Source organism: Amia ocellicauda, chromosome 23 (genome assembly GCF_036373705.1).
Source record: "Amia ocellicauda isolate fAmiCal2 chromosome 23, fAmiCal2.hap1, whole genome shotgun sequence".
NCBI lineage: Eukaryota > Metazoa > Chordata > Actinopteri > Amiiformes > Amiidae > Amia > Amia ocellicauda.
In genome coordinates, this window is record NC_089872.1 from 16,065,393 (window position 1) to 16,079,895 (window position 14,503).

Here is a 14,503-nt window from a genome sequence, read left to right on the forward strand (position 1 = left end):
AACGTCATGCTGAAGAGAAAACGAAGGCCTTAAGACTTTCCAGTTGCTGCCATCTAAAGCAACATTTAAAGATAATTTAGATATAATGGCTTTCATTTGATGTCTATTCTTCTTCACAGCACCAGAAGGAAATAAATGCTTGAGTTAGGTTAAGTGTGTCCACTTGGACACAAATGGCATTGGTACATGGTGTTCTGTCTTTGATTAACCGATCTAAAGAACAATATTCCAGATCTGAAGTGTCAGTGTGCCTTTTTAAAGGGACGATATTTGAAAGAACAAATTAAGGCTCAATCTGACATGGCATAAACCACTTAACAGTGCAGCCTGTATTAATTAAGAAAGCATGCCAGTATTCTGGGATATTCAAAGTTTTAAGATGCAAGTTAAGTAAAAGATTAATGCACCTAAATGTATAATACATAAATTCCAAGTACCCCCCCGTCCACAGACAAAAAGAGATGTACTGAAAAACTAATGAGACTAACTAGAGGAGTTACAGGCAGGGCAACAAGCGGGGAAATGAATATTTAACAAAACCATATTTCATTTTACATCTAGTAATTCTGACATCTTTGGTGCACATAGTTTAGCAACAATCATCAAAAGAGCATCGAACATGTACATTTATAGAATGCACAATTTAAAGCAAAATGTCAAATATCTGAAAGCTTTTTAAACACTTGTAAAGAGCTATAACAGGACCAGACACCATGACTTTGCACCATGTCCTACCAGAAAAAAAAGCAAGTGCCGCACACTGCAAGGGGTTACATAACTTATTTACAGTGTGATTCACAAAACCAGAAAGGACAATTCCAATACAAATGCCACAAAGTGGCATTTTTAGAAATATTAAATCACTTATAGAGTGGCTTTGATCTTTCAGTCTGAATAAATTAGACTATATGAAAACAATTTAATTTCATAACAGTATCTCTCTTTCATTTTCTTCAAGTTATTACAAAAAATTAAGCCTTGCAGTATTAAACAAAGAAAAAGCAGGCTGTTCCATTATGACTATTGATAGTATAGTATGAGGATCTGGCTCCTATTCCACGACAGACATTGTACAAAATCAAGTTTCACCGATATGTTAGTATTCATTAAAAGTGTTTCAATGTATCTGTCCCAAAAATAAGTTTCTGATATACTGGTAGATCATACAATAAGGTGAGTTGGGCCTTTCCTCCTAAATTAAAGGTAACCAATCCACACGCTTCTATAAACTATTTAAAGTGCAGTTCAAGACCCTCAGAGACCATACTAATGCCGCCAATAACTTTCATTTCTGAACAATACAAATTGTATAGAAAAACAAAGGACATTACATTGCCTAGCAATCTGTCCCGAGATCCCTGAACAAGCACTTCGATTTCTACGTAGAGGAATTTAAATACTGGATTTGCATGGCAATGTGATTCTAATTTTATCAGCAGCATGTCTGATAAAGAGCTGCTTTACCTTAATGAGATTACCTCTGCACTTACACATCTTAAATAATCAGATGTACAATAACAGACCAATTCTTAAGCCTATAAAACCTTAGGAAAAGCTATCCTGGTAACCTGTTTTGCAATAAAGACGTGTAGGGGAAAATGTAATCTTTCAGACTAGTTAAGTAATTTTTTTTTAATCCTTCCTACCTTTCATATGCCTCCAAATGAAAGCCCAAGGGTGGCACTAAAATGAGTTTTCTGTCCTCAAGCTGTAGTGTTGCTATTTGGCTTTTGTAGTTAAATAAGTAAACCCAGCTGCTTTATTTAAAAGCTTATAACATCAGAACAGCTTTAAATTTGATTTCTTTTTAGTATTTGTGACACTGACCATGCTATAAATGCAGAAAACCATACACATGGCTTTTTTGAATGCACATATACAATAAAATAATCATAAATCACGCTGTGCAGCCCTATTGACAAATATTAAACTTGTGGACTAGAAATAGTATTCTGGGAGGGTTAACATTAAACCAGCAGGAGATTTGTATTCTTCATGGTGTTCTTCTGAATATACTATGAATTATTCACACAAACAAAACAAAAGCATGTGACTTCAAATAAAATAAGTGTTCTAGTATGAATGTACACAATGTTTTTAGTTCGATATTTCCGTGACTTACAGCAAGGGCCTTGGACAGCCGGGTCCTGAAGTCATTCAAGACTATGGTCACAATCTCTTGATGAGGGATGAATGCAAAACCCCCCCGAAGGAAGACCTTTCGTGATCGCACTAAATCAAGCGCATCCTGGAACGGAACCTGTTCCAAACAAAAGCAACAAATGTTTTATTTATAGAGATATTCCTTCACACTGGAGCTTGGTGTGTTAAGAGATTAAAAGAGGTCACCGCAACCTTTACAAAACTGAGCTAACCACAGCTTTTTACAATGGGGGGTGAGTTCAATCAAAAATATTAAATTGTAAGCATGTCTTTATTTCCGTTATTAAAGACTATGAAATCTGATTAAATTGTAATTTAAATCATTGAAAAAATAGAAGAGATGTACAGTGTATTGGGATGCAAAAGTTGAGAGAGCAGATATGAAGGTTGAAGATGCAGACCAAGGTCTTTAGTTGGCCAATCCTTGACCTGAAGAGCCACTATCTAAACTTAATTGATCCATGTATTCTGTGACTGACAATCTGTCGAAAACTATAAAACCTGCAGGATTGTGGCCCTCAAAGAACAAGGTTGGCCACCACTGGATGAAAGAGCAAGCGGAACAATTTCACAACTAAAGAGAATCTGAACTCATTTATTGGGGCCTGTGGCCTTGCAGAAACGCATTGCCGGTATTATAATTTTATTAGGATTCTGCATTAATGCAATCTGTGGTTTATAGGTTGTTCTTCAGCAGTTAAAAATCACTCTATATAAATATCCCAAAGAGGCTTCTTTTCACGCCACAGAGATATTAATTAAATAGATTTTACAAGAACTTGCATCTTTCTGTTCCACAAAGATGTCCAATAGTATAGCATTTACTACCTCATACAAAAATGACGAGTGAGTGTGTGTGTGTGTGTGTGTGTGTGTGTGTGTGTGTGTGTGTGTGTGTGTGTGTGTGTGTGTGTGAATTTTGACTGGCTGGCCTTACCTTGTAGAACTCCAGATCTTGAACTTTGGGGCCGCTAACATAGAAACTTGATCTGATCAGTTTATCCATCAGGCTACTCTTTTCTTCATCGCTTACCTGTGGAAAGAAAGGAAAATGATCAAATAACAGGAAGGAATAAAATCAGGAACCATCCAATAACCAACAATGCATAACCATCCATATGAACAACAGGAATAGGTTATAATAATATGGTCTATTTATTCATTGAGTCTGTACCAATATGAATCAATGTATAATTTATTGCAAGTAGACCCAAGATTAGACCGTTTCATGTAGTTTGTGACATCTCATCCTACTGTATTCAACAGAGCATTCCTCAACTCCAAAGAGCCAAGCAATATCGCATCAAGTATCAACTCAACTAGAAAACTTTACTTCATTGTCTTGCTTAATACACAAACCCCACTTAGTCAATTCCTCACACAAATTGAAAAACAAAACACCTTCAGCCTCAGGTGAAACAGTGTATTTGTAATGGTATCAAGTTTCTCAGTTTGTCAATACAATGCAGCATCACAGTTCAGAATAAAAATCATGAACATTATTCAAGTGTTAAGCTAATTAACTTATCTCTGCAGCATTAACTAATTTAACATTTAATTAAAGTAGGAACGGTTACATTTAGGTTGAAACACACTATTATTTTAAGACATTTTACATTTAAATTAAGTGTGAAAATGTTGGTCCAGCCTAGGGTTGGGGTTAGTGTCTCCAGGGAAGCTTACTAAATTTAGGGTTGCTTTTCTACTGACTTGACTGAAATGGTTGTAGATTTGTATAGACCTAGATTTGGGGAAACATAAAGTATATTTTTAAGGGAGACGCAAGACGACGTTTAAATTCTATGTCCAGGAATGTCTTTTAATACGATGCTTATCTGTGCCAGCTCACACTTTGATTCCAGACAATAAAGCTCTTACTAGACGTTCAGAGGAAATGCATCTCGGAAATTAGATTGCCACAGTATCCAAATCAATAGGATGTTTTCAGCAAAGGCAAAAGGTCAAGGTGGTAGTGGAAGACTTTTACCGAGTACTGGATCCATTACGCCAACAAAACTCAACAATAGGTGTCAAAATCTCATTCACACAACAGTAAGCATTAAGGCCTCCCTCTAGAATAACGAAACGCGTCAAGCAGTCAGTGCAGTTGAAATTCAAGGTCAGCAAGCAGATAACCTTGAAGGAGGATGTCTCTTTTGCACCGTCTGTGTACATAAATGGAGCTTTTATTTTATAGTGCCTACAGGCTGTTCTGTAACTTGACAGGTCTGTTGGGCATACAGAACCGCCTTCAGAGACCATCTTCATGAACACCTACAGATATAGGACCTACCATCTTCTCATGCCTACAAACCTATTATGTTCACATTCCCTTTTCTGAAATGTATCACAAAGACTTCAAACTAAATTTAAATATAACCACTGACACACTGGCAATCACGTGGAAAAAATTTACATTCGTGTGCAGAGCAGGAAAATTATCCAAACAAGTTTATCAGCTATGAAATCACAGTGAAATGGATTAGTTTGAGCAAACACTAAAGTCACATCAGTTAAATAGACTGCTATAGGAGGCTCAGATAGCGTGTTCCCAGGCACAGTAACGCAGGCTTATAGCTCCCCCTACCGGTGACAATGAAAACTTTCAAGGATCATCTGTTTCATAACATCCACATGAATCAAGAAGTGAGAAAGGTAATTGATTTTCTAGGAATGTATTGGTAGTGGATCAATATCAGTCAGACAGCCAAGAGCTCCCCGACATTTCACAACAGTTTGACCTATTTCAAAGCTTTGGCCTGTGGGATTCACCCATTCTTAGACAGAAGAATTGAACGTGTTATCAGCGAACACCTCTCGACTGCAGGATCACGGTCAATGGCCAAGTCACCTCAGCTGCTGAAAGCATCCCTGTTTACTAACTTTGCTTATCTTTCGCTTGTTTAACTTCAAAATCATCTAAAGTAAAAGGTGTGAAAAGGTTTCTGTGAGGTATGGGAGTCTGGCATGTCAAATTAAATAGTAACAGAGCTCTCTACCTACAAATGTATTGAATTGAGCGAGCATATTGCATTGTCTTAGATTTCTGATTCTGTATATAACGGAGAGGTATATACATTTTACAATTCCCAGAAAAACTGCAGTTGTTTAGGAAAGGCATAATGACTATTAGTCCAAACAATAAACAGAATGCCAGTACTAGTACAGTACTTCTCCCATCCCATCCCATCCCATACTAGTTTGTTCATTAGTGAGTGTATTTGATATAACTTATATTTATGTCAATATATATTTAGTTAATATGTGTCTGGGTCCCATTAATACATGGGTTCACTTGGAGAATATTACCGTCTCCCTACAGAGCTGAACCGCTCAGAAACAGTTGTCTGAGCTTTTTAAGCCGCATCACTTCTGAAAAGGTCTGTTATTCCCCTCTGTCTGGGCTACAGCCTGCATCCTTAAAGGTCTCTACCTACACAGACGCATTAACAATTCCATATGCAGTCTCGGTCTCCCAAGTCCCACTGTCAGAGATTTCTAACTAACAAGCGCATCGTAATCCTTGCAGGCACATCTTGGTGTGGCGGATGCCGCACCACGTGACTCGCTGCGCAGATGTCCTTGGCTGCAGCTGGGAAGCGGCAGAGTAGGAGGAAGCCATAAGATACGCAGCACAGCAGTAAAAGTCTTTGACGGGGTTAGAATGCCTCAAGTTTATCACTTTAAAGCGGTTCTGTACCAATCTGCATGAAAGAGATGAATGCAAAAAATAAAACAAACTTACTGTGTCATAGTGCAAATGATTTTCTTTGAGAAACTCTTTTTCTTTGTCTTTGCTGTAATACTGCAGTTCAGAAAAACGATATCGAAACAAATCCATCTCCTGCTGTATGAACCAACGCCTTAGGTCTTCTCTGTGAAGAAAAATAGTACCAGTGTAAATTTTCTATTGCATGTTACCCTTCCTTTAAACACTAATTCAGTGCATGCACGTACAGATAGACAATATCACATCATATGTCATGTGGAAATCGATTAAAAATATATACACCGATCAGCCATAACATTATGACCACTGACAGGTGAAGTGAATAACACTGATAATCTCGTTATCATGGCACCTGTCAGTGGGTGGGATATATTAGGCAGCAAGTGAACATTTTGTCCTCAAAGCTGATGTGTTAGAAGCAGGAAAAATGGGCAGCGTAAGGATCTGAGCAACTTTGACAAGGGCCAAATTGTGATGGCTAGACGACTGGGTCAGAGCATCTCCAAAACTGCAGCTCTTGTGGGGTGTTCCCGGTCTTCAGTGGTCAGTACCTATCAAAAGTGGTCCAAGGAAGGAAAAGCGGTGAACCTGCAACAGGGTCATGGGCGGCCAAGGCTCATTGATGCACGTGGGGAGCGAAGGCTGGCCCATGTGATCCGATCCAACAGACGAGCTACTGTAGTTCAAATTGCTGAAAAAGTTGATGCTGGTTCTGACAGAAAGGTGTCAGAACACACAGTGCATCACAGTTTGCTGCGTATGGGGCTGCGTAGCCGCAGACCAGTCAGGGTGCCCATGCTGACCCCTGTCCACTGCCGGAAGTGCCTACAATGGGCACGTGAGTATCAGAACTGGACCACGGAGCAATGGAAGAAGGTCTGATGAATCACGAGTTCAAGGTGTTGACTTGGCCTCCAAATTCCCCAGATCTCAATCCAATCGAGCATCTGTGGGATGTGCTGGACAAACAAGTCCGATCCATGGAGGCCCCACCTTGCAACGTACAGGACTTAAAGGATCCGCTGCTAATGTCTTGGTGCCAGATACCACAGCACACCTTCAGAGGTCTAGTGGAGTCCATGCCTCGACGGGTCAGGGCTGTTTTGCCGGCAAAAGGAAGACCTACATAATATTAGGCAGGTGGTCATAATGTTATGACTGATCAGTGTATACTGCCTCAGTGATGCATTCCATTCAACAGAGTCTACAGTTTGTATGAAATGTGAGGAGAGACACTCACGTCTGGCAGTACGCAAGCCGAAGGATGAAGTGGGAGATGTGGTCCTTTCTTCGCTTCTCGTGCTCTGTTGGTACAATTTGTGACTTCAAATCATCCTGTGCAAAAAGGATTGAAATCACAGAAGAACAGTATCATTTCTTGTCCCTTAAGAACATCCCCTCATTGTAAAGGGATGCCTTAAGAAAAAATAATTGCAATTCAAGTTTCAAAAGTAAACTTTCAGATGAGTTTTAAAACTCAAAAAAGCTCCCAAAATACTTACAACATATTTCTAATAATCTATGAGCAATTATTGCAAACACACCAGATGGACGGATACTGACACAAACATTTCCATTGTAGAACACACAATGGAATGGACAGACATTTTAAATAATGCAGAAATAGGATGTGTGTTACAAGGAGTCATTCAACAACAATATATTTGATAATTAGCACTGTTACTTCATATTGTGTGAACTTTTTATCTCTGTGTTTGAAAACACAATTTTTAAAACAATGAATGGTCCACAAAAATGAAAGCCCTACAGCAGCATAGTGAATAAGACTAGCAGATTTATTTTGCACTTACGGCTGCAGGTCTGTAAGGGAAGTGCAGTTTTTTCAGCTCATCCTCCAGCTTCTTCTTGTACGGGTCAGACATTTTCACATAGCTCACTCCAATATTCTCCACCGTCTTCAGGACTAGGAATGAACAACACACTTCAGTTAATACATTAACAAGTGGCAAGACTGTAGGACATTTGAGTGACACATTTCAATCTATTCCACTCCATATAGACTTAAATGAAAGATTTGCAGGTCTTATTTAGAGGGCACATTGAGTGATGGCAGCTTTTCCAGCAGTGACACGCGTGGGTTCAGACAGTGACAGAGACCCACAGGGCACATGGGATACAGTAGGTCTCCAGAGGTAATGACTGCGATTTAAATATTACGTTTCAGCCTTTCAACCGCAAAGGTTTCAAACTCAGCAAGGGAGATGTTTTCCACCGGTGGCTGTCCATAGAACTGAAGGCAGTGTCCATAAAGCTCAGCATGATGGTCTGGTATGAGCTTCTTGTTTCTTCTACCACTGAACTGCATGATGATTGCTGAAACACACAAATGTCAAATATAGCCTATATATATATATATATATATATATATATATATATATTATATATATGCACAGATAGACAATTGCATATATTAATATTAGATAATGTAAATGATACATCTGTTATTTGTATAACCAATATGCTCTTACATACAGAACTGCTTTTAATATCTTAAGGTACTAAAATTCAAAAAGCATAAACAAATAGGCGAATGACAGTTAGGTTCACCATCTTTACTACTAATAGTCTTTGTGAAAATGGGATACACATCTTTACACAAAACGTAGCAAGTGCGCTTTCTCGAAGTATGAATAGCTTAGCAAAACAATAACTTGAATCAAGACGTTTTTTTCAATGCATTGATACAATTAAGTTCGTTTTAGCTATGCTACTTTGAAAACAATGTATAACCATATATATTTTTAATCTACTTACAGACTTGTTTCTCTGCTTCTCGTTACAGCTACCGCCACACTGCAGTTCCAAGCAAAGCGCGGGTAAGTGACGTCATCACCAGAACAAGCCAATGGTAGCGTTCGTGTAGCGCAGCTCTCTGCAGTTGCGCACACATGTGCAGAATCCATCCGATCCCATTGGTGGAGCCGCGCAGATCTGCGCAGGACTGCGGACATCTGCGCTACACGAACGCGACCAATCACAGCCCGCTGCAAAGATGCTGCCCCAGAAAAGATCTGTTTTTGTAGGAATGCAATACATTTCTTGTGCCATTGTAACAAAATGAATATAAAGAATAATAATGCCAAATCTGTGATACAAAAACAATGTATATCGTCCTTTCTTACCTTTCCCTCCCAGCCTGCAGCCCCACCTTTCGAAAATTTGACACGGAAACAATTACATGTGAGCTTCTTAAAGTGACAGGACGGACTATGATTTTTTAATATTACGTTTAGCTAAAGGTTTTAAAGTAGAAGAATGAAACATTTAAATGCTGGGACTGCAAAGATTATTTCCATTGATCACAATGCCATTCAATACAATTTTAATCATACCATTATCACCACTCACGCTTTAAATGTGATTTAGCAGCTTTATTGATCATCGACAACTTCCAAATTATTGGCCATTACTGAATAGTCAGTCATACATGGAGACAGTGATGTAATGGCTGCAACAACCAGATGCAGCAGAAGGGAAGAATTTAATAAGTTGCTGTTCTAATGTTCATCGGTTAATGTTCGCAAATGCGTTTAAAACCCTTGAATAAAGTATACACTGAGAACAATCAGACGACTTTCTGAGGGACATCCTGTATGGACCTACGTCTACAATTTTAAATGATAAAAGTCAGCCTAATGGAAAACAGAAAGATTTAAAACACCTATTTTATTATACAATCAAGCTTGCAAAACAATTAGTTTTGAAAAACAAATGTATGTAGGACAGACCAAGCAATACACAGGCCTTTCTATCTAGGCATAACATTTTTCTTTCACTTGATTTATAATTAAACGTGCACTTTATTTTTCGGTCAGGGGTATGCGGATGATGCTGAACTGCATGCATCACCCTGAGGTGTGCCAGCACATGGGCTTGGCTCCCCTCCGAGGCCTCTTGCACGGGCTGTCCGGCTGCGGCAAGACACCTTCTCTACCTGGACCTGTCGGGGGCCATTAAATCTGAGAGAGAAACGGATTCTGTGTTGTTCAGTTGGACCGGACCCACGCTGTGGTGCTGAGCATTGAGGGGTGTTTTCTGTGCTTTGAATGCAGGAGCTGCCCCTGCTGAAGGTGTTGGGCGTGTCAGGGGAGTCAGAGCAGAAACTGCGTGAAGTCTTTGACCTGGCTGTGGTGAGTGTCCTCCACACAACCTGATTGGTGACCAGTTGGAGATGCAAACTATCATCTACCAACTAAACACCACGTTACGGATAAATAACCACCACCATATAACCGTCCGTCTTGATCTGCTTTTCTGAGCCGAGGGGCTGACCTGTCTCTGCTGATGAGAGGCCTCTGCCAACACCCTGGGAGTTGCTCTGCCAATGAGTGTGTGAGGGTCATCTCCCATCTCCATAATCTTTTCTTTTGAGGTTCTTATGCTCAAAATCTATTCTAAAGTCCCTGTCATTTATTTGTGACCTTTTATCGGCCCCCATAATCAATTACTGGTTTTATGTCTGATTTCTCAGAGTTATTCTAATCTATTGTGCGTAAGCATGATGAGGTTATTATTGCTGGAGGTTTCTGAAAGGTTTACCCGTGCTGAACCGACTCACAGGTATAGGGAACGTATCCTGCGGTGCACGAAACCACACAAACGTTACAGATCACAGGTTGGCATTTGACGGCACGATCCTGCTTACCTTCGTTGACATTGAGGTCTTCTTTGACAGAAGCGCGATAGAATCTCAACTTCAGTTTCTTTGCTAGGCCCTCTGCCTCCTCACTGAGCGTCAAACAGGAAAAAAGGTGGAAAAGAAATGTATGAATTTCTAAATTAAAGGAAAACCTGTTGTATGATTACGTTCTCAATTCCCTATCAGGAAAACATCTGGCATGAATAATAAAATACAAAATAGTTTTGCCAATATAAATTACTACTTTATTTCTTTACTATAGGCTCAAAGTAGTTTTATTTTCTAGTCACAATTCAAAGGGAATGCATTTCTCTTTCACCCCATACACGCCCACATGGGTCATTTCTTACTTTTTTATCATGGTGTCATCCAAGAGATCGATTTTATTCTGCACCAGGACAGTGGGGATGTCTCCCACTTCAGCTTCCACCTTCTCTCTCCAGCTGCCAATGGCTTCAAAGGATTCTCTGTCCGTGGTGGAGAAGACCAGCACACAAGCCTGCGCGCCTGCAATTCACACAAAGCTGATCGTGCAGTTATATTTTACCCACCCCTGTAGTAAGCCTTGGTGATGGCATCAAACTCCTCCTGGCCGGCCGTGTCCCACAGCATCAGTCTGACGTCTTCCTCGTTCACCCTGCATGCACCAAGACACCCTGGTGACTCACATGCTGAACCGCGTGTTCAAAACCTTGAGCGATGTTCATTAATTCACTTCGTTTGCACATGCAATCCGTTACAACTGATCAAGTTCATCTTAATTAAAGAGCTCCATGCTTTGTGCCGGCCTAATGAAGGCCTTCCCGAGCTCTGCGCATCAACACTTTACTAAATGGTCTCAGAGGACTAGAAAATAGGGCGAGCGAAAAAACTGAAAATGCAAAATAAAAACGCCTTTTAAATTCTGCAGTTAACTAAACAAAAGGGTTTCCCATTGCTCTGTGGTTAGAGACACAGGTGGTTTGATCCAATAGACAAGGATTGAAAAGTCACCACAATGTGCATTCCTAATGTGTACTACGTCAAAGCCCATCACTAAAATATCCTTTTCTTTAGTCATTTAAGGTGCAGTTGATCGTTAACCCATCTCTACTAGCAGAGGGGTTTCACTACACAGGAAAAAAAAAAAGAAAAACTCCATATTTAGGACAAACATTATAAAAAGAAAAGTTAGCAAAACAAAATATATATATACGTGAACACATCTGGGTTTGCAATGCTTAAGTGCAGGTAATTTAAAGCTTATTACGAGTCCTACTCCTCTACACTTTTCTGAAATGATTCTAAAGTTTGGTTTTAAAAATGTTTTTTAAATCTAATTTCCTTTGGGCTTTTCAATTTTCTTCATTTAATAAAGTAGTTTGTGTTAAAGCAAGTCATTTTTTTGGTATTTCCTGGTGGTAACTGCGTTTCCTCTCGTAATTCAGTTCTCTGAGCCAATTGGACACACTACAGTCATTTTTGTCCAGTGCTGGTTTTGGAGTTTCTTTGCACAGAGTTTCAAAATGTTTAGCGATATTTGCAGATTTCTTCGTCATTCCATGGTCTCTTACGATTTTGTTTTGGCGGATGAACTGTCATTTGTCCTAGATGTACGAACACCTGTTTGGCATGAGGTTTCTTTCAGTCAAGTCAATGACACGGCAGTATATCAGTTTCAGTGCAGTTCTCATTTATAGCAAAGCAGTTTTTAAAACTAGACTTTTGGACGAGTGAGCACTAGGCCCACACAAAAGCAGGAGGCCTACTTATGTTTTAAAGGATCTTCAAATTAAGGTGCAATATCGTGTCGCTGTTTTGAAATTAAACTAATTAAAGACATTTAAAGACAACAAAAACATACTGTTTTGAAAAAGAAATGTGCCGACCAGTAATAAATACATTTCCAACAGTCCGGTTCAATCAAATATCAGCTGCTGTAGGATGATCCAGGACTTATTTTGAGAGTTTCCTGGCAACTGGTGTTCACTTAGCTTTCAATTATAATATCGTTTGAGCTCTATAATATCAGGTCTCCTCTACTTTATCAGGATGAGGCACCAGGTTTCTGCCTACATTACCAGTTACTGCCAGAACAAGTCATCTCCGCAGAACAACATTAACTCATCACTCTTGGAGGGCCGGGAGAATCACTGGACTGGATTTCTTTTACAGAACTGGCATATTATTGTTGCAAGTACCACCGGGGCAGTTAACTAGTTGTGTGCTGGACACAATTACACTTACTTTCAAAACAGGGTCTACAAGGTCATTTGCTTAAAGTATTGTGCTTTAACGATCATTAAACATTTTAAAAACGTTTCCTGGCATTTGTTAGATCTTTCTGCGTGAGATTCACAGGAGCTTGTTAAAGATTTGATTTTGGTCTGAAAATTTCCCTTTTTTGTAAGTATTATTTCTTAATCTTTGTGAAATATCCAAAAAAGCACAATGTGACTCCACACATCCCCACACACACAAAAACAAAAAACGGTCGTAAAACGTCCAGAGAAGTGCTGGTGTGCCTAGCAAAAAAACACCCCCAGACACACAGCCCACATATGCCCCCCCAGTCCCAGATCGCTACACTATAAATACACGAATTCAGAAATATACATTTTCCTTAACTATAGCTCTCTAGGTTTCCATGCTTAGTTAAAGCTAGAAAAACAGAAGAGGCCGTCGTGCTGATGGAGACGTTTGCACAGAACTGCCGAAAGAAGTGAAAGCATGTGATGATTTTTGTTCCATAAATGTATACATGAAATCCAGAAAAAAACAGCAGTCATTTCCCATTTTTAATAAGTGCATTCAAACCTCAATTTAAAGGCAACTGTCATGTATTCACCAGTTCGCCACCAGAGGTCTTCATCCCCCACACTCGAGCTCTGTCGCTGGCATTGCATTCCCAAGATCCATGTTCAAGTAGTTTAATTGACCCTCTCCTCCCATTCGACCAGCACTCCCAGCCTCTGGTACCTGCTTCCCCTGCCCAGCATATATATACCCCTTTGTTCCTCATACACTGTGTGAAGTCTTGTAATCTCTTTGAGCTGCAGTTCCACTCTGTGCTTGCTGTTCTGTGTTTTGATCTGTGCCTCCCTGTTTGACCTGTCTTTTGGATTTCCTGCTCTACAACTTGTGCGTGTGTACTGACCTTTTGTTTGTGACTTTGACCAGGTCTCCTGGATCCCCTTCTTGATGCTGTTTGCTGGCACTGGGCCCCTCACCTGTTCCTGCCCTTGTCTTTGTCCCTCCATGCATCTGCACATGGGTTCACTCTCCTAGTCCATAGTCTGGTGTTACAGCAACATGCATTATTTTGGAATTCTGTAATAAAGTGAATTAAATTTAGAAACTGACAATCAATCAGGCCATGCCAAGCAATAGCCAATGAGGTCCATGTCATGGCTTCTCTCACTCCAAATATAATGCATCCAAAATATTGCCATGTACTGTTCTTACTTAGTTTCAACTAGCAGTTCAGTGAAAATTAAACAGTTGCAAAATAAAGCCAGTGTGGAGTCATTTCTGCAAGTGCTTGTTATCCAATAGCAGAACCACCAGCCTGTCCTGAAGGGCTCTGGTTTTATTGCCCTAGTTCTGGTGAAGCACATTTGAACTACTTCATTTCATATCATTGAAATGTGACTAATGGTTGTTTTATTTTCCTGTACAGAATCACCTGCCACTTACACTGAAAGGTCTGAGTGTGCCCCATGTAATTCAGTGAAGCTGTGCACATTACATATAGAGTAGACCTACTGCAATACCTCAGATCTTTGTGAATACCCCAGGTCAATCAATTAAGCATTTCTGTCATACCTGTCTGTGAAAGCAAAACTAGATTGTATCGAGCAGATCTGAAATTGCTTGCACTAATATCAAATGTGTGATATATTGAAGCACATTGTCAGCATTGAAACTCTGCTCTTTGAAAGCGGCAAGGCGTTGGGAGGCGGATCCTCGGA

The 14,503-nt window shown here is 39.8% G+C and overlaps 2 protein-coding genes across 2 annotated transcripts in view; both read right to left on the reverse strand.

Moving 5' to 3' along the window:
* Nucleotides 1–8,760, reverse strand: part of prim2 (DNA primase subunit 2) — a 62,861-nt gene extending 54,101 nt beyond the window's left edge. Inside the window, exons 1-7 of the mRNA XM_066696847.1 lie at nucleotides 8,669–8,760; nucleotides 8,072–8,227; nucleotides 7,705–7,817; nucleotides 7,134–7,228; nucleotides 5,909–6,038; nucleotides 3,101–3,196; nucleotides 2,123–2,260 (exon numbers count right to left, since the gene is read on the reverse strand). Coding sequence (XP_066552944.1) covers nucleotides 2,123–2,260; nucleotides 3,101–3,196; nucleotides 5,909–6,038; nucleotides 7,134–7,228; nucleotides 7,705–7,817; nucleotides 8,072–8,219 — 720 coding nt within the window. The 5' untranslated portion in view covers nucleotides 8,220–8,227; nucleotides 8,669–8,760. The remainder of the gene's footprint in view (nucleotides 1–2,122; nucleotides 2,261–3,100; nucleotides 3,197–5,908; nucleotides 6,039–7,133; nucleotides 7,229–7,704; nucleotides 7,818–8,071; nucleotides 8,228–8,668) is intronic.
* Nucleotides 8,761–10,437: 1,677 nt separating this feature from the next.
* On the reverse strand, nucleotides 10,438–11,414 carry LOC136718949 (ras-related protein Rab-23-like). The gene is made up of 3 exons (XM_066696755.1): nucleotides 11,105–11,414; nucleotides 10,904–11,060; nucleotides 10,438–10,642 (listed from the first exon to the last, which is right to left on the reverse strand). Exons 1-3 carry the CDS (start codon nucleotides 11,163–11,165, stop codon nucleotides 10,450–10,452), a joined length of 411 nt encoding a protein of 136 aa, XP_066552852.1. The 5' UTR covers nucleotides 11,166–11,414; the 3' UTR covers nucleotides 10,438–10,449.
* Between the last annotated feature and the right edge of the window lie 3,089 nt (nucleotides 11,415–14,503).

Excerpts from the sequence above, each read along its gene's own strand:
- LOC136718949 (XM_066696755.1), bottom strand. The coding sequence starts at position 11,165 with ATGCTGTGGGACACGGCCGGCCAGGAGGAGTTTGATGCCATCACCAAG. Across the intron at positions 11,061-11,104 it reads CACCAAGGCTTACTACAGGG|GCGCGCAGGCTTGTGTGCTG; the intron begins GTGGGTAAAATA and ends TGTGAATTGCAG. Across the intron at positions 10,643-10,903 it reads GATGACACCATGATAAAAAA|TGAGGAGGCAGAGGGCCTAG; the intron begins GTAAGAAATGAC and ends TTTGACGCTCAG.